General features: G+C 44.5%; 1 protein-coding gene across 8 annotated transcripts in view; it reads left to right on the forward strand.

The window, feature by feature from the left end:
- Window positions 1–1066: 1066 nt before the first annotated feature.
- Window positions 1067–22663, forward strand: part of dgkh (diacylglycerol kinase, eta) — a 60400-nt gene continuing 38803 nt past the window's right edge. The window contains exons 1-5 of one of the 8 annotated variants that reach the window (XM_065961980.1): window positions 1067–1403; window positions 2727–2891; window positions 13741–13851; window positions 15259–15417; window positions 20603–20683. In XM_065961980.1, coding sequence (XP_065818052.1) covers window positions 1356–1403; window positions 2727–2891; window positions 13741–13851; window positions 15259–15417; window positions 20603–20683 — 564 coding nt within the window. In that variant the 5' untranslated portion in view covers window positions 1067–1355. Of the gene's footprint in view, window positions 1404–1983; window positions 2892–13740; window positions 13852–15258; window positions 15418–20602; window positions 20684–20740; window positions 22631–22663 lie in introns of those variants that run through there. The other 7 variants (XM_065961979.1, XM_065961978.1, XM_065961977.1 and 4 more) reach the window with 7 other exon arrangements.

Below are 22663 nucleotides of genomic sequence, written 5' to 3' on the forward strand. Positions count from 1 at the left end.
AAAAGAGGGACAAACGGGTCCGCGGTTAAAGTCTTCCGTAGTTGTTTCACGTTTTGTTGAGTGTTTCGTTCCGACAGAATGATTGAGCGTTGTTTAATTTATTTGCAACCCTAGGTTGGATAGAATAGTTGGATAAATATTGTTTAATAATAAGCCTTGATTCTTTATCGATTTAGCTTTTTTTTTTGTTATTTTTGAATAAATGGCTTCAAGCCCTGGGATGCTAGACTAGTTTTAGTATTTATATTTTAGATTGACATTACCTAGTTTAAATTGTCTTTTTTTGTAAATTATAACATACATTTCTTTTAATTAACATAAATAAAGTATTTTTGATTGATAAAATACTATAAGAATATACCTACACCCTTGTTCTTACCAAAATACCTTTGTATACATTTCCCAGTAGCCTATGTTTTCACATGTTTTCATTTATTTAATGTGTGCATATCTAATTTTAACAACCTCAGAGCAGACAGAGCCTCACAGCTCAACTGAGGTGACCATCTAGTGGGGCCCAGACCCCAGGTTGGGAACCAATGGCTTGGACCATGCAGGCCTATAGCACAAATGTGTGACAAATGTTGGTTTGCAAAAAAAAAAAGAAGAAGAAAATAAGAAAAAAAGAAACAGTCAATAAATATTTTGCCATTAAAACATGTGCCTTTACAGTTGATCAAATCAACGTTTTCGGGGCTCATAGACTATGTTAAAATATTATAATTTGAATGTCTTATTCTTGCTTGAGTGTGTTTGCAATGCTCTGTTTTTAACTGTGTAAAGCACTTTGAGTCTCTCTTTGTATGAGTTGTGCTCTATAAATAAACCTACATTGCCTTCTGAGATCCAAGAAAGTGTTCAGTGAAGAGTAAAAGGATCATAGATCCAATAATATGAAGAATGTGGACTATTGGAGAGCTCTACAGGCCTTATCATTAATTAGATTAGCAGAGTAAGTAGCCTACCCGAACCAATGACGTCATTGAAACGCTCACACATACATAAATCTACTCACGTGCACCCGCATAAATATACTCTACACACACTCCCTGTCACATACCCGAGCTGTGCGCGCCTGAGATCCCCTCCGGCACCGTGCCGCGCGCGTTTAAGCGGGTTTGACATCTATCACGTGGAGCGCTGATAGGCTCGGCCCTCCAAGGCACGAGCGCAGCGGAGGAGAGACGAACAGGCAGCACAGGAAGAAAGCAGCGGAGGAGGAGGTGGAAGGAGAAGCGAATCCCATCCCCTCAGAACGCATATGAGCGGAGTCAGGGCAGCGAGGCACGACTCCTTCTTCCCCTGATTCGGTTTCTTTCTCTCCCCGGAGCGCACTGAGAGGCTCTCCGCCGACCATGGAGGATGTGTACCCGTACAGCAGGAGCCCTGTCTGGGAGGAACTGGTTAGTAGCCTACAACTCAACAATGAAGACTTTTTAAATCACTTCTTTTTTTCCCCGAAGGAAAAAAAAAAAGCACAATTTGAGCTCTTTACTGAAATGCACTTGAGGTGTATTTAAGAGGTTTTGCTGACGCTGTTTTCACACTTTGGGGGGGTTCACCAGCCTGTGTTCGTATTTGACGTTTTACTCTAAATGTGCTGTGATTTGAGTGCTGTTCCGAAACCCGTTTGAATTTCATTGAAGGGTCTACTTTTCGTTATAGCCTCAGTGCTGCTATTTGCGAAAAGGGCAATGATGAGAAGTCTGTAACGATCTTTATCGATATGTTCCGATTCCTGAGGTGCTCTGGACTTATTAGTTGCGTTTATTCTAACAAAAAAAAAAAAAGAAAGCGTAAAAGAGGGGAGGGGGGGGACTCCTCTTTATATGTTTAAGGATACCCTGCCCATTTCCTTCAATCCTATTCCTGCATGTCGTGTTGCTCAATTCACTGGAGATTATTTGAAAACGTTCCTGCAGGATTTTTTTTTAGTATTTCATTTCTAAATTCACGTACAAAGTTTAATCTAGTAAAAGGAAGGAAAAAAAAGGGCTGTATATTGTTTTGGGTGGAAAACAAAAACTCCAATGATTGTTCTTTCTCTGGAGGCAGCAGTTTATTCTTGTGCATCCACATTTATCACCATAAATAACAAGAGTATGATGGGGTAATGCAATCTCCTTTATGCATTAGATTAAAGTGGGTTTAACTTGATTAAAGGAGATAGGCTATATCATTATCACTCTCCTGAGTGCATTTTATGAAGACTCAAAAGTGATATTATTTAGGCTACTTGTAAACGCACTTAGAACACAATTTTGAGTGTTATCGTCGCCTTGAAGGAGAAATGAGGCTGTATTCAAAAAGTAGTTGGGTCACACTTCTTGTATTTCCGTGGCACTGCCCGGATGCAGTCGCTAGGGTCTGCACGATGCCGCGGACATGTACCCTGGTTCTCGGGGTGATGAGGTGGTCTGTGGACTGGCTGTGCAGCCTGCAGCCACAACCAGCAGCCAGGGAGGCACTGGGAAAAGGGGGTGGGGGGTTGTTGTAGCCGACACCGTATGTGGAGCCCATCCCCTGTGCGTTCCCCCCAGCCCACACACACGCAAACACACACACACACACACACACACACACTCGAGCAAACAGTCGTCTTTATTCGGGAGGTAGTGAGAGAGATGACAGCGAGGAGAGACGCTACACAGCCGCTCAGGAAGCCGCCGGGAGCGGAGGACCGAGCCAGCGCTAACCCCGACTGCTTTTCTCCTTCCCCTCGACAGGAGCCGGAAAAAGGGCCGGCGTCCGCGGCAGGAATCCATGCCCATGTGGTGGGGGCTGTCGCCGGCTCTGGGGCTGCGGACGAGTCCTCTGACAGCGACGCGGAGCAAGAAGGCCCCCAGAAACTCATCCGCAAAGTGTCCACCTCTGGACAGATCAGGAGCAAGGTAAGAAGCTGTGTCTCTGACTTAATGTGTTGTGTTGATGTTGTACAATCCGAGCTGCCTGTTGACTGAGCCACTCAGGAGAAGGCATGTGTTGTTGGAGCTTGTTGCTTGTAGCCAAAGGAAGCACTGTTGCTTCAAAGTCTTGTTGGCATTCACTGTACTTCCATGTCATGCTGTTACAGGAAAATACTTATGTAGGGCTTTTGTAGGCTTTTCTTCACACCACACAACCGCACAAGACTTTATCAAGTCTTGTGCAATGTGTTTAAACAAAGTAGCATCCTACACCTTGAGTGAAAGTAGAAGTTCTGTGCTTCCTTTCACAGCTCAGGGGCCTTGTGAAGTTACTAACAGCTGATGCATCTGTCTCTGTAATCCTGCAGTGCGCAGTATAGTACTTTTCATTTCAGAAGAAGTTAGTCTTGAGAATGGGCACAGAACACACTTTCCTCATCTTTTTATGTAACCTACCAGTGAAGTGAGGCAGCTGAAGTAATATCTCATGTTTGATGAATACAGTGTAAAGTGAACGATCCCCTGCACCCCTGCATCCGACCCCGTCTACGTCTGACTACGTAACAGGATGCTGAGCTGATTCTTACCTGTGACACCTTAGCTTTCTTGGCCCACTTATCCATTACTCTGTAAACGAGCGGCGTCCTCCTCTCACGCCAATGCATCCACTTAATTATTGACTGCTCCACTCCACGCTCCACTTACATTATTCAGCACGGGGATGTATTTTTAGCAACGTGGGGTCCAGGAATGTCTGGCCAAATCTTCTTTTTTTTTTTTTTTTATGCAAATGTCCCACATGAGTGAGTGTAGTTAGTGCTTTATAAAGCATGTGATGATAGGATATAACTCAGTTTATATTTATTTCTGAAATTGTAGGAATAAAAAACAACAAAGCTGGAGCGCTGACGCCTCACAGAGGTTATAGTCCTCGTTGCGGCAGCTGTGGGTTCGAATCCGACCCCGGACCTCTGCATGCAACCCCCCCCCCCCCGCTCTCTCTCTCCTCCTAACATTTGCTGTCTCTCTTCAGCTGTCCTATCCAATAAAGGCAAAAAGCCCCCCCCCCAAAAAAAAAACAAAAACAAACAAACAAACAAAAACACCAAAGTATTCAGTGTAGAGACGTGTGAGCGCTCACACTAGAAAAGCTAAAACGACAAAGTGGAGGACATGTGGCGTCACTGAAACACACGTCTGATGCACTTTTTGATGAATCAGAACGTTTCATTTTCAACACAACATGTTTTAAAACGTAAACGTCAAGTTGAGATCAGAAGTTGCTGAAAGCTGTTGGTGAACTGGTCGAGCTTATTTTCTCCTCTTAACATTAAAACAACTCAAATGTTTTCAGTCGAGTGAAACAAGCAAATACTGTTACTTTGAGCTTAAACAGTGAGGTTTGAAATGCTTAAATTTGATACAAAATAGATGTTCAAAGTACGGATTAGATGATTTTTTAATATATTTTTTTAAAGATGTTTTGGGGCTTTTTGTGCCTTTAATGGAGAGATAGGACAGTGAGTCAGAAATCAGGGAGCGAGAGTAGGGACTGACATGCGGGAAAGGAGCCACAGGTGGGATTCGAGCCTGGGCCGCCCGCTTGGAGGAGCAAGGCCTCCATACATGGAGCGCGCGCACTAACCACTGCGCCACCTGCGCCATGTGATTACATGATTTAATCTCAAAGCACGCCCCTCGTCGGCTGTCTGTCTTAATTTCCTGAAGCCCTCTTTGTGGTGATTTCATTTTCCCTCACTGGAGTTGTTTTTTTTTTTGTTTTTTTTTTATTCCCCTGTTGCTTCTGAAGTTTCAGCAGAAGTTTCAAACGTGGGTGAACGTCGGGGGTTGATATGAGTCGTGATGTACAGGGGTGCTTATTGCACCTGCAGGCCAGACTTAGAGCCCATGCTACCGATGTAATCTGTTGTGCAGAACTATCGTACATGGTGGACAACATGACAACCTGCAATTAGCTCATGCCGCTATCACGATGCTTTGAAGCACTTTTCTGTAATTGTATCTTTGTGCTTAGCGTGTTGACATCGTGCTCACAGAGGTTTCTGAGTTGTTGCTGCGTGGGTCAGTGGGTTTTCTCTTTCCCACTGTGTGTGTGTATGTGTGTGTGTGTGTGTGCTAAGAGTTGCTAATGGATCATGCAGGCATTGACTCACTGAGTGTTGTTCCACTGGTTTGTTTGCTCAGCTCTGGACTGTGTGTGTTATCTGTGTGTTGTGTTGTGTATGTGTGTACGTGCACATGCGTGTGTACGCCCGACCCCTCGCGCTGTCCGAGTCCATCCCCTCTCCATCCACCTTCTCTCTGCTACTTCGGTTGCCACCGACAACCACATCTCTCGTCCCTCACTGAGCAGCTCCAATGGCGATGCCGCCTGTAAAACAGCTGGTTTGGTTCACAGCGACGAGTACGCTTAAAGGTCTCATCTGCTGTCTTCTTTCTGCTTTTCCTCCCCCCCCCCCCCCCCCCCCCCCCACACACACACACACTTTATGTGTGTCCATTTTAGTTTGTCGGTAAGTCAGCACACACGAGAAGTGAGAAGAAGAGTCCAGCAGAAAATGTTCAACCTGACAGCTAATCAACCGCAGCATGGAGGCGTTAAAAGCCTTTTTCTGTACCAGACACGTCAGAAGATCTGCACTTTTCCTGTTCAACTGAACTGATGGTTTACTCTGGCAGAGACAATCATCCTGGAATTACAAAGAAATAATATACACATAATCTACATATGAACTGGACTGCTTAGTCATTGAGCTGCAAATCAAATCTTTACAACCACTTGCAGTTAGCTCCACAGCTCATCCATCGGATGTCCATTATTGTTTATAGCAATTTAAAAACCCTTCACAGCAAATCAATATATCGGCCACTGTTGATGCTGCTGCAGACTTGAGAGGTTGAGTATTCCTGAGATGGTAATGTGATTTGACCGCACATGGAGGGGAATCAGATACTCCGTCTTATGGGAACTTAATGTGTTTTCTCTTCATCTCTAATCCTGTGAATGTTTTTGGTGTTTGAGCCATAAGGGTGAGTCTAAAAAAAGGTGTTTGTTTGATAGAATTTCTCTTCATATTGTTGGATTATGTGAGCTGTGAGTGTCGGCCTTTTTTAATGCTCTCAGCCTCCTCTCTGTCTTCTCGGGGATTGCTGCTGCAGCTGAAGAAAGATTATAAACTTGTGACTAATACTCGCCTGCTTTGTGATTGAAAGCAGAGCTGATGGTGAGTCGGAGCCTCCTGTAGCTGCTGCTGCTGCTGTTGTTGTTGTTGTTGTTGTTGTGCAGACGACTGAGAAAGCTCTGCAAACCTGACAGAGCAAAGCCCCCGACCTGATGCTGCTGAGTGTGCTTCAGACTGAGAGAATAAAAACCTTTAAACCATGCGTCTGTGCGTTCAGAGTTGTGATACAGTGAGCATCTTCATTCAAGGGAAGCCTATGTTTTGGATGATCAGCTCAGAATTGTGATAATTCATTTATTGCTTATTTAACCTTTATTAGTAGTCTTCATCATCCTTCTGATCTGTCATCTTAGGGCAGGTTACACAACATCGACCAGCTCACTCTGCTCATTTATTTGATCGTGTGAAACAGGGAGTTTTCCACCTAATCGTCTCGTGTGTAGCCAGCCTCAGACCAATCCTTTTGTTTGATGTGTAGAAAGGAAAAGTTGTGGTTTATTGGTTATTGGTTTGACTCTGAGGAAGACGCAGTGGGCGTCAAAAACGTCAGTCCGGTGTTTTTCTGGGATTCTGTATCGGTTGCATGGTATGTCAAAAATAAATGTATGTCCTGGAGAAGTGTGCACCAGAAAAGAGGAAAGGTTTGCTCTTGTAAATATGAAGCCCCTTAACACTTAATGTTGCAATGATAGTTTTGTTCAGTTTGTGTATCTCTCACTTTCAGCTGCAGAAATACTTTCTCTTTATAATTATCCAATGTGGCACTTAAGTCGTGCACAGTGAGGTCCTCTTCGGTCCAGTGCTGGAGCTGAATCTAATTGCTGGTCTCGACAAAAATCCCATAACATCCCCCTGTATCGTCCTGACACATGTATACCTCCCCGTGCATGTGGTCCGTTTGCACAAAGGCAATCACAGACGGGGGAATTGCCACTTCATGCAAAAGGATTGTAATTTTCTCATCACCATGGTGAAATTTTAGCATGTAGTGGGAGTTTGAAGAGGCAGGGAGTTACAATTACACCCCACAGAGAGGATGACGTGCCAAGACAGCTACAGGAGGGGAGGTGGAGACGCTGCTTCAGGGAGAAACAGAGACATTTGTTCAGCGCTGCATGGCCTCTAAAAGATATGATTGTTCTGGTTCCACACAAACACTCGGGTCGTACTCAGCAATGACAGATGATTCGGTAATGGAGGGAGTAAATGCAGGGAATGTGGGCTTCTCTCTGCAGCGAGTCAGCATCCTCTAAAAGTACAAGACAGATAAGTAAGTCTTCTTTATGTGCGGACCAATTACAGTCACAGCAGTTTAGTGTTATCAGTCATGAGTTGAAACTGCCAGACAGGGATCTGTTTTCTTCTGGCAAGCAGAGATATCTCAGTTTCTCTCTGCTTGTAGGGTTGTGTGGAAGGAAGGAGTCAGTGCAAACATATATTAATGTGTATTTTTAATGGCATATTCAAGACAATAGTGAGAAGAATTAGCATTTTAAGCAGTGCACTACCATGAAGATTTTGGGTCTTTCTTTTCAGTTGAACAGGAAAAGTGCAGACAGCGTCACTGTGTGCTTTGTATTTGGGATACAGCAGCATGTTGCTCTGTACGTCAGGGTTCAGACCAAGCAGCAACCTCTGGTACTGATAAATGAAGCCGATGCTGAAGTGAAAAATCATGCAGTTCATCGAGGGTCCACTAGAGGCTGGCTGCAGAAGAACAGGAAGTCACATACACATCCATTCTAAAAAGTCTGTTTTTACAGCAGAAATTAACATGTTTACAGCCTGGTTCAAAAAACCAAACAGGTCTGATTAGCTCATGTGTCGATCAGCACACACTGTACAGGGGGGGGTGAATGTTTTGATGACTCATCAGTTTTGATTTGATGAAGGATAAGAGTTATTCACAATAAGGCGTGTAGATGACTTGATTGACAGGCGGGCGCGGTGTAACGGTTTGTCAGGAGGCTTAAAACCCGCCTCAGCTCCAGCTCTCAGCCTGTCGTTAGGTTGACTGAAAGTTAGGCTGAGACAGCATTTCCAGCATGGAGACCGCCATCGATCGCTTTGGCACTCCAAAGCGTCCTGCGGTATCCAACAAATGGGTGACGTCACTCAGGCTTCAAACATTTATATTATATTGTCAGTCTATGGTTCAGACCCCATACCAACGCAAACTTTAAAATAATTGGAGTTTGATTGGAAAGCAGTGCGTCGGTGTGACGGTTCAGCTGAGCTTAAATGTCCACTTCCTGCAGCAGACATCCTCTCGTCTCTCTTGACAGACCATATGTCAGCATGTTGCTAGGAGACAGCAAAAAGCTTAACTGCCAAAACATCACGCTCATCACACATTAACTGAATATAGTTTTTTATTTTCTGCACTAATGACCAAGGCTTTTTTTTTTTTAAGGGAAGCACGCGTTAACCTCCAGATTTGATGACATATAAGGAGCCATCGCTGCAGCACCTTTAGTAAATAATAATAACCATGAGTAGCATGCATATACAGCATGTTCCCATTTGACCAATATTTTGGGTCTGTTTCAACATTGGTGCAAATTTAACAACGCTGATCATGAAGAGTCACAGTCGTGCTGTTTTGGATCAAATACGTCGCCTGTGACAGTTTCCATTTTAAGAATCTTTATTCTTCTCGTTTAAATTCAAACGCCTACAAAGCAGTCGTAGCCTCATACCAAAAAGATTATTAGATCTGATAAAAAAAAAAGGTAAAGACCAGAACAGACTGGTTTATAAATTCCAGGACACACTAATGCTCCAGAGCCTTAAGGGAAGAAAAAGAGACAGTAAACGGTGAATCCCTGGCTTGAGTTCATAGATGGTCATAGATGGTTCTGTATGAACTAAATATGTGAGTTTGACTTCATGTCTGTTTATCGTCACAGGAAGGATGAAGGTCTGCTCTGCTCTGCTCTCTTCATTTAGCCTTTCAGGGAACTCCTGCTCTGCTCTTATCCACCAGCCACAGCTGCTGGACTCATTTGAACCGCCTGTGCCTTTTGTCTATTGTATAAGCATATATGTGTGTGTTCAGTGTGTGTGTGTGTGTGTGTGTGTGTGTGTGTGTGTGTGTGTGTGTGTGTGTGTGTGTGTGTGTGTGTGTGTGTGTGTGTGTGTGTGTGTGTCACCCTGTCAGTGGCCAGGCAGAGTGTGGGTGTAAGGTACATGGTGCTCAGGTTACTCATTTCTCTCTGGCACAGGACTCGCTCTGTGTCTCAGCAGAGAGGAGCAGCAGCACACAGAGGCGAGCACAGCGGCTATTTATAGATCACTTCTGGCCTACTTGGCAACAGGAAGGAGATGGAGACAAGGGAAAGGAACTGTGGAGGCCAAGGAGGGACAAAAAATAGAAAATGGAACAGCCAACTAGAGCAAAGTCACTTCTGCTGCTCCGGCTGGCCGAAGAGAATTAACGTCGGGTTTACAAACTTACAGAGTGTGAAAGTCCATCTTCAGAGAAAAGACAACATGTGAAAAGCTTCACTGCCTGCAGATGAATTAGTTTGGACTCACTACTGAGGTGCAAGGCAGTTGTGTCTGAGGGGGCTGGATATTTTTTTATCGCAGGTGCTTGTAATAATAAATATCCCAGGTAGAAATCAAACACATGCAAAAAATATAACACAGAAGAAACATTTGAAAAGTCACTGATGAAGCCTCTGTGGATTTATAAAATAGTTTATGTATTAGTTTTGCTAGATTTGGTTATTATAATCAAGAATTGTCTTCTGGAAATAACAATGCACTTCTTCGACTACCTAGCAGCTGCCTGTCAGCTGTAGCTAACACATCTCAGAGGCACTTTAGTAGCTAACAGTAGCACTGTTCAGACCGCCAGTTGCCCGTCCCTGACTTACAGTAGTGGAGCTGCATTTAGACATTCCTCTTCCTTTTCTGGCCCCCTCATCATCATCAAATCCATGTTTAACATAACGATGTCTCCGGCCATGTTTGCAATGAACATTCACGGCGTTAACCACCCAGTGCTTCTGATAGCGGGAAAACTCTCATCTTAAAATCCGCCATGCGTACATGAGCGTCTGCCTCGAGCGTCATGCCGGGGTATGTGACTGCAGCAGCACTGTCTCCTCTATGTCAGCATTTCACATGCAGGGACACACAGAGTCTGCAGCGTGACGTGCTTCAGGTCACATGATTGACATCACGCATCCTGCGATATGACAACTGCACATGCAATGAGGATGTTTAAACAATAAATCGTCCAGCTCTAAAGGTACTGACTTATTATATTCAAATGACACATATACTGCTTCTGCTGAATCTGTCATCAACACATGAGTCTGTAACGGTCTGCTGCAATGCAACTTAACTTGGCCAGTTACCAAACAACCAATCACAGAGCTCCAGAAGCCATGAGGTCATCATTTCTGAACATTATTCTGTAAAAGAGGAGTTTGGTCATTGTTCAGAGACTGAGCAGTTGATAAAGTCAGAAATCCAGGAGAGAGAGAGAGAGAGAGAGGACTGACTTGTGTCAAAGGAGCCACAGGCCGGATTCAAATCTGGTCCGCCTGCTTCGAGGTCTATAGCCTCTGCACGTGGGCGGTGCGCGATCTAACCGCTAGTCCACCGGCGCCCCATATTCATAAACAAGTTTAATGTCCGTCTATGTCTATATTACACTTTTTATTCCATAAAAAAATGTGTAGTCACAAACACAGTTGTGAAGAATTCCTGTCAGCTGTCTCTGAAGAGGAAGCGAACCTCAGTGTGGTAACTGCGGGTTTTCCTGAAGATAAAAATACTCAATGAGTCGACCTGGTAGGAGAGCTCCTACTCTGCAATGACTCACAGTGCAACTTCCCGCTCCGTGTGTGTGTGTGTGTGTGTGTGTGTGTGTGTGGGGGGGGGTGTGTGTATCCGTCAGTCATGAGGTGTTCATTAAGCTCCTCGGTCATATGTGTGCTCCCCCTCTTCCAGTCGGATTAGCCGGCAAAGCAGCTCGCCGTACGTCATGCGATGTGTTGATGTTTTTCTTGTGAGAGTGTGTTTGCACGTCCAGGAAGAAGAACGTGTTTACAACGCTCCGCTTTGTGCTCCTCTAAGAACACTTGTGTCTGCACTCGTTCACCTCCTGTTTGCTCCCAAAAATCTCTAAATAAGACGATGACTTCACTTTGTAGTCGGAGGCAGGCGAGCCATAAGTCCTTATAAGGTGTTCAACCAACATGGAGGTACTTCACCTTAATCCACCCCAGGAATTCAGTCTTCAGGCGTACCTACGTAGAAAGGAAGCCGGGTATTAACGTAGGTAGACGGCAGCCTCCCAGAAGTTACAGTTGTCCTCTCCCTGACTCATCATTTACGGGAAGATTTCTCTCGCTTCAGGCCTTATTTTAAATTCCTTCATTGAAGTGAGCTTAAAATAGTCTCTCTCTTTTCTTTAAAGGAACCCCCTCAAATGCGGTCAAGGAGCAGTCAAGTCCTTTACACTTAAGTCAGCATGTCTGCATGCTGCATTCAGGCTGTAAAAACTGTAATAACATAACACTCTGGAAGTTCTCTGGCTTTAGAGGGAGATGTCTTCAGAATCACTAGAGGGACATGACTTTAGTAATCTCGGTAAGAGAGTTCACAGTTTTTAACAGAAAATGTAAAAAAATCCGTTATCTGTATCAGTTGTAAGGCTGTAAAAACTTCGACCAATGTCTGCCATGAGGTACCGATCTGATGAACCAATCACAGCCTCCATGTCACCCTTCTCTCTCTCTACCTCTTTCGTGCTCTAGCTCACACTCAAAGCTCGTCACTGATGACTTTAGGAGTTTACACTGTGAGTTTACTTCCCGCTGAATGAGACATGAGACGATGTAGTTTTCTACACAATGCAGGAGATGAGCTGAGGTCCACTTCTGGAGAGACGGCGCTCGTTCATGTAAGTGAGGGGGCGTGGCTTTAGAGGGAGCACAGAGGGGAGGGGGGTGGGTGCAGACGGAGCGCGGAGGGAATGCTACTTTCAAAATCATGCTAGTTTTTATAAATTACCAACCCTGCCTTTAAGTCGACGATGTTAACATAGTTATGATGTGTTTGCTGGTGATCAGGGTTTCAGGATGTTAGCTTCATGTTGGCAGAGACTCTATCCCAGTCATAAGATGCATGGGTCCAAATCAGGAATATCATCCCTTCATTGAGCATGTACTGCCACAGGTCTGTTTGCACCTTGTAAAGTACGATTCAAAAGTTTGACTCTAAACCTCTTGTGCCTCCAGGAACAAGGGAATATAATTTTTTTAGCATATTCCACAACTCAAGAACTTCTCAAATGATCTAAATGCACGTCGATCACTTTTCATTGATCAACAAACAGACCAAATTAATCCACTTGTAAAAATCTATGTGATGATCCTAGTCTGGTTTTCTGTTTCCCTGTTTCATCCGACCGCACATGCATGCCAGTGTGTGTGTGTGTGTGTGTGTGTGTGTGTGTGTGTGTGTATAGAGTGTAAAGTGTGTGTCCAAAGTGAGCCTGTGTGCTGCAGCAGTGTTTCTGAGTTTAAGTTGACACAGCTGGTGGGCAGGATGTCAGCTTCAGGCTTCAGTCTCTGTTTGTAATTCTCCCCTTAGAGAACAGCCTTCCTTCGCTATAAATAACCTCTCTGTGTGTGTGTGTGTGTGTGTGTGTGTGTGTGTGTGTGTGTGTGTGTGTGTGTGTGTGTGTGTGTGTGTGTGTGTGTGTGTGTGTGTGTGTGTGTGTGTGTGTGTGTGTGTGTGTGTGTGTGTGTGGAGAGAATGTTGTTCTTCCTCATGCAGCATTTCCATCAGTGTGCATTTCATCTTTTCCAATGTCCACTGTTCCATGCGTTTCAGTATTTGCTCCTCGTGTTTGTGTGTGTGTTGTTGTGTGTGTAAATGTGTGCAAGATGATGGTGGTCGTAATGATGATGATGACTGTGTGCACACGCATTGAAGATGGTTTGATTTGATGTGACAACACACACAGACAGACAAACACAGAAACACACAAGCTCAGTAGGACACAAGAAGAATCTTTTTTTTGTGTTTTTATTTTATATTTTCATCACATTCTCTACTGTCCGTTCCCTCTTGCTTTACCTTTTTCTTTTTGCATTTCTCTCCTCCTCCTCCTCGTCTGCCTTGCTTTAAACTAACCAACATGTGGAAGTCCTTTTTTTTTTTTTTTAGATCTTCAAACTTGCATGCTTAAAGACATATTTGTGTTTATCTGAGTCCTTCTCCTTGTGCTTACTCTATTCTTCCTCCCTCTTCATCTCTTTCTGTCATTACTTTTCTTCTCCAGCTGAGGGGGGGAGCGGTTGAGTGAGACTGATGTGTGTTTATAGCTCTCTAGAGAAATAAGTGGTGTGTGTGTATGTAATGGGTTTTCCTTCTTCTCCTTTTTTTGTCCTATTCTTCGTCTCCCATGCGTATTTCACGGTGCCCAAATTCAAACGCTCACGCACACGGACAGCGCACGCTTTTTAATCTTGCTAGCTGAAGAAAAACTAATTTGAGATGTGTTCTGCAGATAAAAGTGAGATGCATCGTCTTTGTGATGAATGCAGCTTTTTGTTGTTTGTCACCAACCCTTGTTTAAGTCGTTATCCTGCCTCTTCTCTCCGCAGACGAGCATAAAGGAGGGATTGTTGCTGAAACAGACCAGCTCCTTCCAGAGGTGGAAAAAACGCTACTTCAAACTGAGAGGCCGAACTCTCTACTACGCCAAAGATGCCAAGGTAGGCTTACGGGGTGTATCCTCGTCCTACACATTTACAGTGAGATGGATAAACTCTAAATATGCAGAGTTAGCTTAGCTTAGCACAAAGACAGCAAACAGAAGGGAACAGTTAGCATTCAAACCCAGCTCTCACAGTCTTCCCTGTTCCTCCTGACCTTGTTATGATTTATTCAGACCTGTCGTCCTTTTCTCCATCTTTTCCCTTTTCCCATTTGCAACTTTTATTTTCTACAATTCTCCCCGCACTTGCTGTTTTTGACCGCTCTCTGGTTTTACCGGTTTCCTCTCTGTGATGTAAACTTTGAGGATTAGCTTCTTTTCAAGAAGTCATTTTAAACAATACCCGGCATTTTAGTCCCCTTCTCAACTTTGTCCCCATTTATGACAAGATACTGACCATTTCTTTTATAAGTTTCCTTCCTATATAATCAGACATTAAGGACACATGCTGTGTTGAAGTGCTGGCTTCTCTGACAACAATGCAGCAGCCAGTATGTCCTCCTTCTAACTTTAGATTCTGGTCCTGAATGCTCTGGATTTGTTTGGACCAGAGAAGGAAGGCGGTTTTAAGGCACCCGCACACGGCCGTTTTGGACGCCCCTCGGTTTGCCGGATATGAGACCAGTTATCAGGTCAAACCAACAGGTGTTGCAGTGATGGAAGCGGGCAAGTGAACTGGTTCAGATAGAAGTGATTGTACCCGACCTAAAAAGCCTCTGCATGTTTCTAATAAGCTCCACGAGCAGAAACGTGCTCAAACTAGGATCAATATTGGAGATGCTTTTGAAAAATGGAGAGAGGTTAGAACGCAGAAAGGTTTACAGACAGATGCAGAGCTGGCTAAACACTGAAGCTTCAGTGTCCACCACATGGCAACCTGCGTGAGCATCGACTCCAGAGAGGAGGGGGTGGGGGGGAGACAGCTTTCTGTAATGTTTCGAATTTGGACCGCAGTACCCATTTTAAACACTAGGTGTCAGAGTTACATACTGCTCCATTAAAAACAACAACTTTACATTCTACAGGAACAAATAGAGCTTGAATTGACTTGATTGGACTCATATGTGAGTCTTTCAGTTGACGTGTCTGGTTCCTTGTAGGAATGTCTTGTGGTTGCCTAGCAACTGGTCCAATCAGAGGCAGGCTAGCTTTGTTCATATATCACTCTATTGTTTTTACACTCTCTTACTTACTTTTTGATACTTATGCTTTTTGATTCACAAAGCAGATACATTTTTCATCATCAGATATTCTTTTTCAACATCTCCTCAGCTTTTGTCCCCCTCTGTTTCATTTTAAGTTCATAGTTTTAACCTCTTGTTGACATATCTTTTCCTGTGTCTTCTGAACTAACCCCCCTGGTTTGGATCACGTGTGTGTGACTGTGTGTGTGTGTGTGTGTTAGTCGGGCACCGCTCTGGCACGCTGGCAGGAGCGGGCGCTGCGCAGAGTGTCCAGGAGTCGAGTGTGCTGGCGAGTTCTGTCCGTGTGCTGGACGGGTGCACGACGCTCCCCTCCACCTCTGGGTGCCAGCGGATCTGAAGAGGGCCTAGTGAGAATCCGGGTCAGCACAGAGCAGCCAGGGGGCCAGGGCGCTGGTCCTGATAGTCTAACCATTACCTGCTTACTTCATGCCAGATGGGACTGAACATTTGAAGTATCCTAACATATCAAAATGGTGTACGCCTCCTTCTGGATAAACTGAGCAAGCTAAAGTCTTTGAACAAACATCCTAACAAGTCCATCTGACATGAATGCAGAATAAGAATACAGCTCCAGGTAGGAGAGCAGAACACGTGTGTACAGGCGGTAAGTCCACGATAACAACCTGAAATGGAATTGTGGTTTGAACCGTTTGACACCGTGTGATGCTTCTCTTCACCCTGCTGCTTAAGCCTATAGGAAATCATTTAGAGTGCTTTGTTGTCTTAGTTGTGTTTTAAGGTAAGATTAAGTCATTTATAGTCTGTGGCTGTTTTCGAAACCGCCTACTATACTGGTATTACTTACTGATTTGGCCAAAATGCAGTATGCAAAAAAAAAGGCAAGATCCGCAGTTTGCCGTTAGCAGGTCTGTTGTTTGCTTCCCCATTCCAAGACCAGAAACCAGCCTAGCCGGGCCGGGCCTGGCATACTGCTAAATAACCCCTGCTGGCAGCCATATTACAGCAGTCGATGGATAGTATGCAGTAGGCGGTTTCAAAAACAGCCAAAGACTGTGAGTATGAAGTGGACGTAGCGAGAAAGCCTTTGAGAAAATGTAGGTCGATTTTTTTTTCCTTAGTAAATAATTTTCTAATGAGTTTTTGGTCTTAAGTCTCCAGTTCAAAGTTTTTCCTCAATACAGCATGATGTCCATTTTTTGTTTTTGTTTAGGGTATGCTACCTCTGAATGACAAATCGCTACTACAGAGCCGTGAGAAAAGTATTGTAGTGTTGTAGTCAAGACCAGACTAACCGGGATCAAGACTTACCCGAGACCAGAATGCTCCGAGACCGAGACAAGACCAAGATATTTAGGGATTGAGAACGAGGCAAGACCAAGACCATAGATATCAGTGAAAAAACATTATCTTGTGTGCAGTGGGCGTGTCACTCACTTCATGAATGAATTTAAGTTATTTGTTCTTTTAGAAAGGGTTTTTTTCCTTCTAATGAAAGTAATGACACGAAAAAATTGCCTCTCAGTCTTGGTCTTTTTTTGATTTAAAATCCAAAATCCACTCGCCGTCTGAGACAAGACTGAGTAAAAATGCTTTCGATTCAGAGACGAGACCTTCAAAAGGTGGTTTTGAGACCAAGACTCATTTCAGGTGCTACAACACTGCTGTATTGGTTAGTGTTTGGAGACAGCTGTGCATTATTTGGTTACTTTCTGTCTGAATGACCATATTGGCCCAAATATAAGACGACCCCTCTTGTTTCAGGTGTGTTGCAAAAGAAAAACCCGACCTTATTCAAGCCAATGCGGTAAAATCTAAGTCACCTTGAGTCATTTTCGCTCCTTTAAATTTCACACTGGCTAACTTATGCTAAGCTAATGCCTCAACCTTCTCATTCTCTATCTTCCCGTCCCAATATGGTCCAATGTGGCTCCATAAACCAAGATGGCATCTTGTGAAAAAGGCCAAACTGGAGCTTTCAGAAACTCTTTTCACACATACAGAAATCTCCTGAAAAACTCTGGAGATTTGGCTACCCGGAGGTGCTTTAGGCTATGTGTGAACGCAAACAGCCGCATTTTTCGAGCAGACTTTACCCGGAGTTTCTCCGGCCACACCCCTAGTATTTTTTCCGCAAAAAGTCAGAATAAGCTGATGTCTGAACGCGGCCGCATATACTCCGGAGATTTCAACTCGAGCCAATGGGAAGAGAATGACGTTTATACAGTGACTGCCTAAAGTGTCTGCACACGACCACTACGATCTCTGTGCACGTAATTAAACGGCTGCATTCTGTTTTCTGTTCGTCAGTATGTTGTTCTCCACTCTTTTGTGGATGTTGTCATTCCATTGGATTTCACATAACATTGATATAAAGGCAAATATTCTCATTATAACGTTATGTAGCGGACTCTGTTGCTTCGGCCGCTACTTCCACGTTGTTTATTTACGTCACGTCTTACCTCAGGAAATCCCCCGATCCCCCTCCCCTCTGACAGGGATAGTCTCCAGCTGTGAGGAGCACATGTGAACGGCTAAGGTCGGGAGAATCTCCGGAGCGGTCCTCCTGTAATTATCTAGATATTATCCGGAGTGCATATGTGAAAACCGCTAGAGTGTACTCCTCAAACCAGGCTGTGTCCACTTCTTAAAGAGAGGCTATGATTCTTTGTTCAACTGGAACGTCATACATGTAGGTGAGTTAGGTTTCATTCTTGGCCGGACAGAGTCGGTAGCCTCTTTAGATAAGAAACCATTCCCTACGTGTCCATCCTCTCTGGCTGGCTGTGCTGCCCTGTGTTTAGGAAGTCTTACCCCTCATTGATCCATCAACTACATCTCAGATGTCTTCTTCAGGGTGATCATTTTTGAATTTTAAGACCTGAAGAAGACCTCTAGTCAAAACATTGTGATCAGTTCAAACTTTTTGTGGCATTTAGAGCACGTGTGAGGACCCTCTTCTTAATGGACTGTAATCGGTGCAAAATAAGGTTAATTTCCATCCTCACCGCCCATTTTGTGGCTTTAGGCTGAAAAAATTTGGTTAATTTCAAAACATTCTGTACCTATGAGGACCTTATAAGCCCTGTTTCCACCGAGCAGTCCGGTTCGGTTCGGTTTCCACCGTCAAAAGTAAGGAATGGTACCAAATTAAGGGATCCGTTCCATCCTACTTTTTGGTACCCTTCTGTTGGTGTACCAAGGATACCAATCCAACGGGTCCCTTTAGCCCCGTTCCCACCAAGCGGTCCGGTTCAGTTCAGTATGGTGCGGTACCCATTTATTGCCGTTTCCACTGCCAAACATTTGGGATGGTACCAAAATTAGGGATCCTTACCGTCCTACTTTTTTGGTACCCTTCTGTTGGGGTGCCAAGGATACCAATCTGACCCTAAAGGGTCCTTTTGTTGACTGTGTCCCGTTGCTTTTCTTCATTGAACTTAATTAATAGCGGGCTACACTGTGTTGGGCTGCTGTCGTAGCTGACGCGGCTATCTCCATCAGGCTTACACTCCGCTTACCAAATAAGAACAGTTGGCTGTGGAAACTCAAGCAATGTCAGGGTTTAGTGTACCAAACTGAACCAAACCTTACCACTTGGTGGAAACATGGCTCAAGATATGTCAAAAAAAGTGCCTGGGTTTAGAAATACCTGGATTTCTCTAAATCTGTCTTAAATAAGGGGTAGAAGAAAAAACTAAGATGTAGCCTCTATCGTAAGCTGTGGATCTGTGGGTGACTGAGTGTCTGGACGCACGCCTTTCTCCACCATCAACCGTCAGCTTTTACTCCAGCTTCCCTCCAAACAGTTGTGTGTGTGTGCCCACACATATGCAAGTGTGCTGGTGGTGTAGTGAGTGACTGAGTGAGCGAGTGAAAGAGAGGGAGTGTGTCAAAGGGGGCTGTAAGAATTAATCATACACACATTGAAAAACGCACACATGATGTAACGGTGTAGCAGTGCAGAGCGGCGAAAACAGAGGGGACAGTGTTTGTGTTGGCGTGCCGTTCATACTTCTGCCCTCTTGGCCAGCACTCAATTCAGACATTCACACACACTTGTAGGCATATGTGGAAGCACTGTGACACATGCTCCCTCCACACACACACACACACACATACACACACACACACACTCTCTCGCTCACACACACATAAACACACACACATAGTAAGCGTTGGCTGGTATTCCTCTCCAGCCAGGCCTGAGGGAGTGTTGTTAACTGGGCATTCCCTCTGACAGCTGCAGTAACTCATTTCTCCCTCTCTCTCTCTCTCACACACACACGCACACACACGCACACACGCACACACGCACACACACACACACACACACACACACACACACACACACACACACACACACACACACACACACACACACACACACACACAATCTCACACAGTCAGAGGGCATTCCTGTGACGACATCGTGTTTTTGGCCCGTGGCCCTTTAAGAGCTCAGCTGCGTGCCTCACGCATCACAGCTCTGTTAGATATCGTGTTGCTGTGTGTAGACTGCGGCCCTCCCCTCCTCTCTTCTCCTCTCCTCTCTCTGTCCGTCTGCTGGCTGTATATCTCGGTATCGACTGGGCTCCGGCTCCTCCGCTCTCCTCTGAAACACATCAATATTTACCGTCTGTATAGTCGCACTTCTCTTCTTTAAGTGCAGAGTCAAAACAAAGGAAACTGCAGAGGGAATCCTCACTGCGGAGGAGATTTCAAGTCCTTTCAAGAGGATACAAATAATCAAAACACAATTTACCATAAAAAAGAGAACAAATAAGTCCAGAAACATATAATATTAAAAGCACATAAAAAAAAAACCTGGGTACACAGACTGTAAATCTGATTGGATGAAACCTGAATGATGTCCCCCATCTGTTCCTGCAGGGGGCTTTGGAGTCCCATCGATGGCGGTCTACATGCTGTGTTTTTTGAACCAGGCTGTAAACATGTTAATCTCTGCTGTAAAAACAGGCTTTTTAGAATGGGTGTGTATGTGACTTCCTGTGCTTCTGCAGACAGCCTCTAGTGGACACTCGAGGAACTGCAGGACTTTGCACCTCCTCATGGGGTTCATTTTAGAGCTCGATATACACATTTATGGTGTTAATCCCTCAGATTAACACCACTCAGACAAAAACTTCCTGACCCGGATGAGTCAAAACATCTCCAAAAAAGCCGCAAATGACACATCTGCTGTTTCTTTTATTTTTTATCACCTTTCCCTTTTGATTCATTTTCAGTAAGTTACATTATAAATATACTTATTTAGTGCCATTCATCAGCTTTAAGTATGTTAGAAGTCCTGCTTTTTAGAAAAATGTAGCCAAATGTTTCAGATAAGACGCTGCAGAATAAGATTGAGTATCAATAATTTGTGATATTTAAATGCTGCTCTTTAAACGTCTTTGTGACTCTTTCACCTGCTCATTTTAAGGCCTGACGCTTTGCTGAGACGTTTCTTTCACTGCCGATCACATTTCTATTCACGCCTTAGTTTAAGTTAAGAAAAGCCAGCTGTATGAAAGCTCATAGTATCACAAACTAATTCTCTCTCCCTCCTCTCCTTCTTCTCTGCAGTCCCTTATCTTTGACGAGGTGGACCTGTCAGACGCCAGTGTTGCAGAGTCCAGCACAAAGAATGTCAACAACAGCTTCACCGTGAGTACAATCTGTAGTGCTGACACCATCACACACACACACACACACACACACACACACACACACACACACACACACACACACACACACACACACACACACACTCATATGCTGTGTTTCAGTGTGAGGATCGAAGGCAGAGACGATGGCAAAGCTCAATTGCACCCGCCTTGTTGTGATTTTCTACTTGTTAAAGGTCACATATTCTGCTAAATCCCCTTCACCATGTTCCCCTAACACTAATATGTGTCTCTAGTCTGTCTACAAACCCCACAATGATGAGAAAAGTCCATCCTCTCCCTCTTTTGCCTGCTCCACATTTCAGAAAATGTGTGCTCAAACAGGCCGTTTGGAGACTTTCCCTTCACGACATCACAAAGGGCAGTAACCCCTCCCCCAGGTGGGTGACACTCCCACAGCTAGGTGTTTGTTCTGCCCTCTGAGTCTGCCTTCTCACCATAAACAATAGGACATGGAGCGAGAAAGCCCGAGGCCACCCAAGCCCTTCCAGAGAGGGGGCGTGGTCAGACACAGCTCATTTACATTTAAAGGTACAGACACAGAAACAGCCTGTTCTGAGCAGGGCTGAAATAGAGGGGTTTATAGATATGATCAAATACAGGATCAGAGTGGATTTAGAACAAAGAAACTTCACACACATGTTTTGGGGAGCTCTGAGCATTATTTACACTGGTTGAAGAGGAGGAGGATATGTGACCTTTAAATAACTAAAGCAAAAGAGTAATTGAACGAGGCAGCAGTAGAGCAGTAACTCCTTTTGCTCTGCAAGGTCAAAACATCTTCTTTCATCAGTGGGACTCTGCTGACCTTGAAAAGAGCGATTTAAAAATACTTTATTAATCCTTATTCTTTTTTCATGCAATCCATTTACTCATGTTGTTTTTTTTTCCTGACAGCACATTTGACCTCTGTTGCATGATGGGAATTTGGGGAGCAATTCCAAAACCTTTTGTACTTGTCTAAACATAATAATGATCTGGTACATGTTATCACACACTTGTTGAATTTAGCTGAAGGTAAATCACGATTTACAAGAATTGCTTTTCAAGGATAATGATTCACCTGCTCCTCATGTTTTTATCACATGCTGCTCATCATTGCATATCTCCCAGGAGAGAAAGCGAGAAAACGATTTTCCTGTGAATGGATGCTTGTTGTTGAGAAGAATGAGCATCGGGGATGAGCGTGTGCGTGTGTGTGAGAGGAGGTGGAGGGAAAACGAACACGAGTAATGTGAGGATGGAAATAGACGGTGAAAGCGCTCGTAGTGCACTGTCCTTTCTATAAATGTCTCTCCTCTCCCCGGGTGCTGCTATAATAAGAAACAAGGGGGAGGAGGAGGTGGGCAGGAGAACAGTACCCAGAGGAGAGAGTGCGGCTATTTTTAGCAGCAGCCTTGAAACGCTTCAGTGAGTGCCTGGGATGGCTTAATGTCTGCCATATTCATAAATAAGATGACGTATGCCTGCTGCATGTGTGTGCAGCATGTGTCTACAGTCATGACTTTGTGTTTGAGCATCCTGCAGAGATGGAGAGGAGGAGGAGGAGAGGAAGGAGGGGGGATCTTTAAGGTGAAAAAATGAGGATGCAAAGAGGGACAAAGAGAAATCTATTTGCAGACAGAGGTGAAAGAAGGTTTAGACAGAAAAAAGAAGCACGCTGAATGAATGACTGATGAGGAACGACTGCAGAGCTGTTTGAGATGGGCGAAGGGGAAAGGTGCAGCAAGGTGAAGGAATTCCTGGAGTGATGTCACACATTCTCCCGTGGGGGCAAAAAGAGAGAGAGACGGGGTAGAGCGAGGGTGAGTGAAGAGTGAAGCGGGAGAGGAGAGAAAGGAGGATGCAGAGGAAGTGAGGGAGAGTGGAGGAGGAGAAGTGAAGACAGGACTGAGCGGGGAGGAAGTGTTGAAACTGAAAAGTGAAGGTAACAGGACGTGCTCGCTGGTATTCCACCTGC

The sequence above is a fragment of the Labrus bergylta genome, chromosome 13 (genome assembly GCF_963930695.1).
Source record: "Labrus bergylta chromosome 13, fLabBer1.1, whole genome shotgun sequence".
Classification (NCBI taxonomy): Eukaryota; Metazoa; Chordata; class Actinopteri; order Labriformes; family Labridae; genus Labrus; species Labrus bergylta.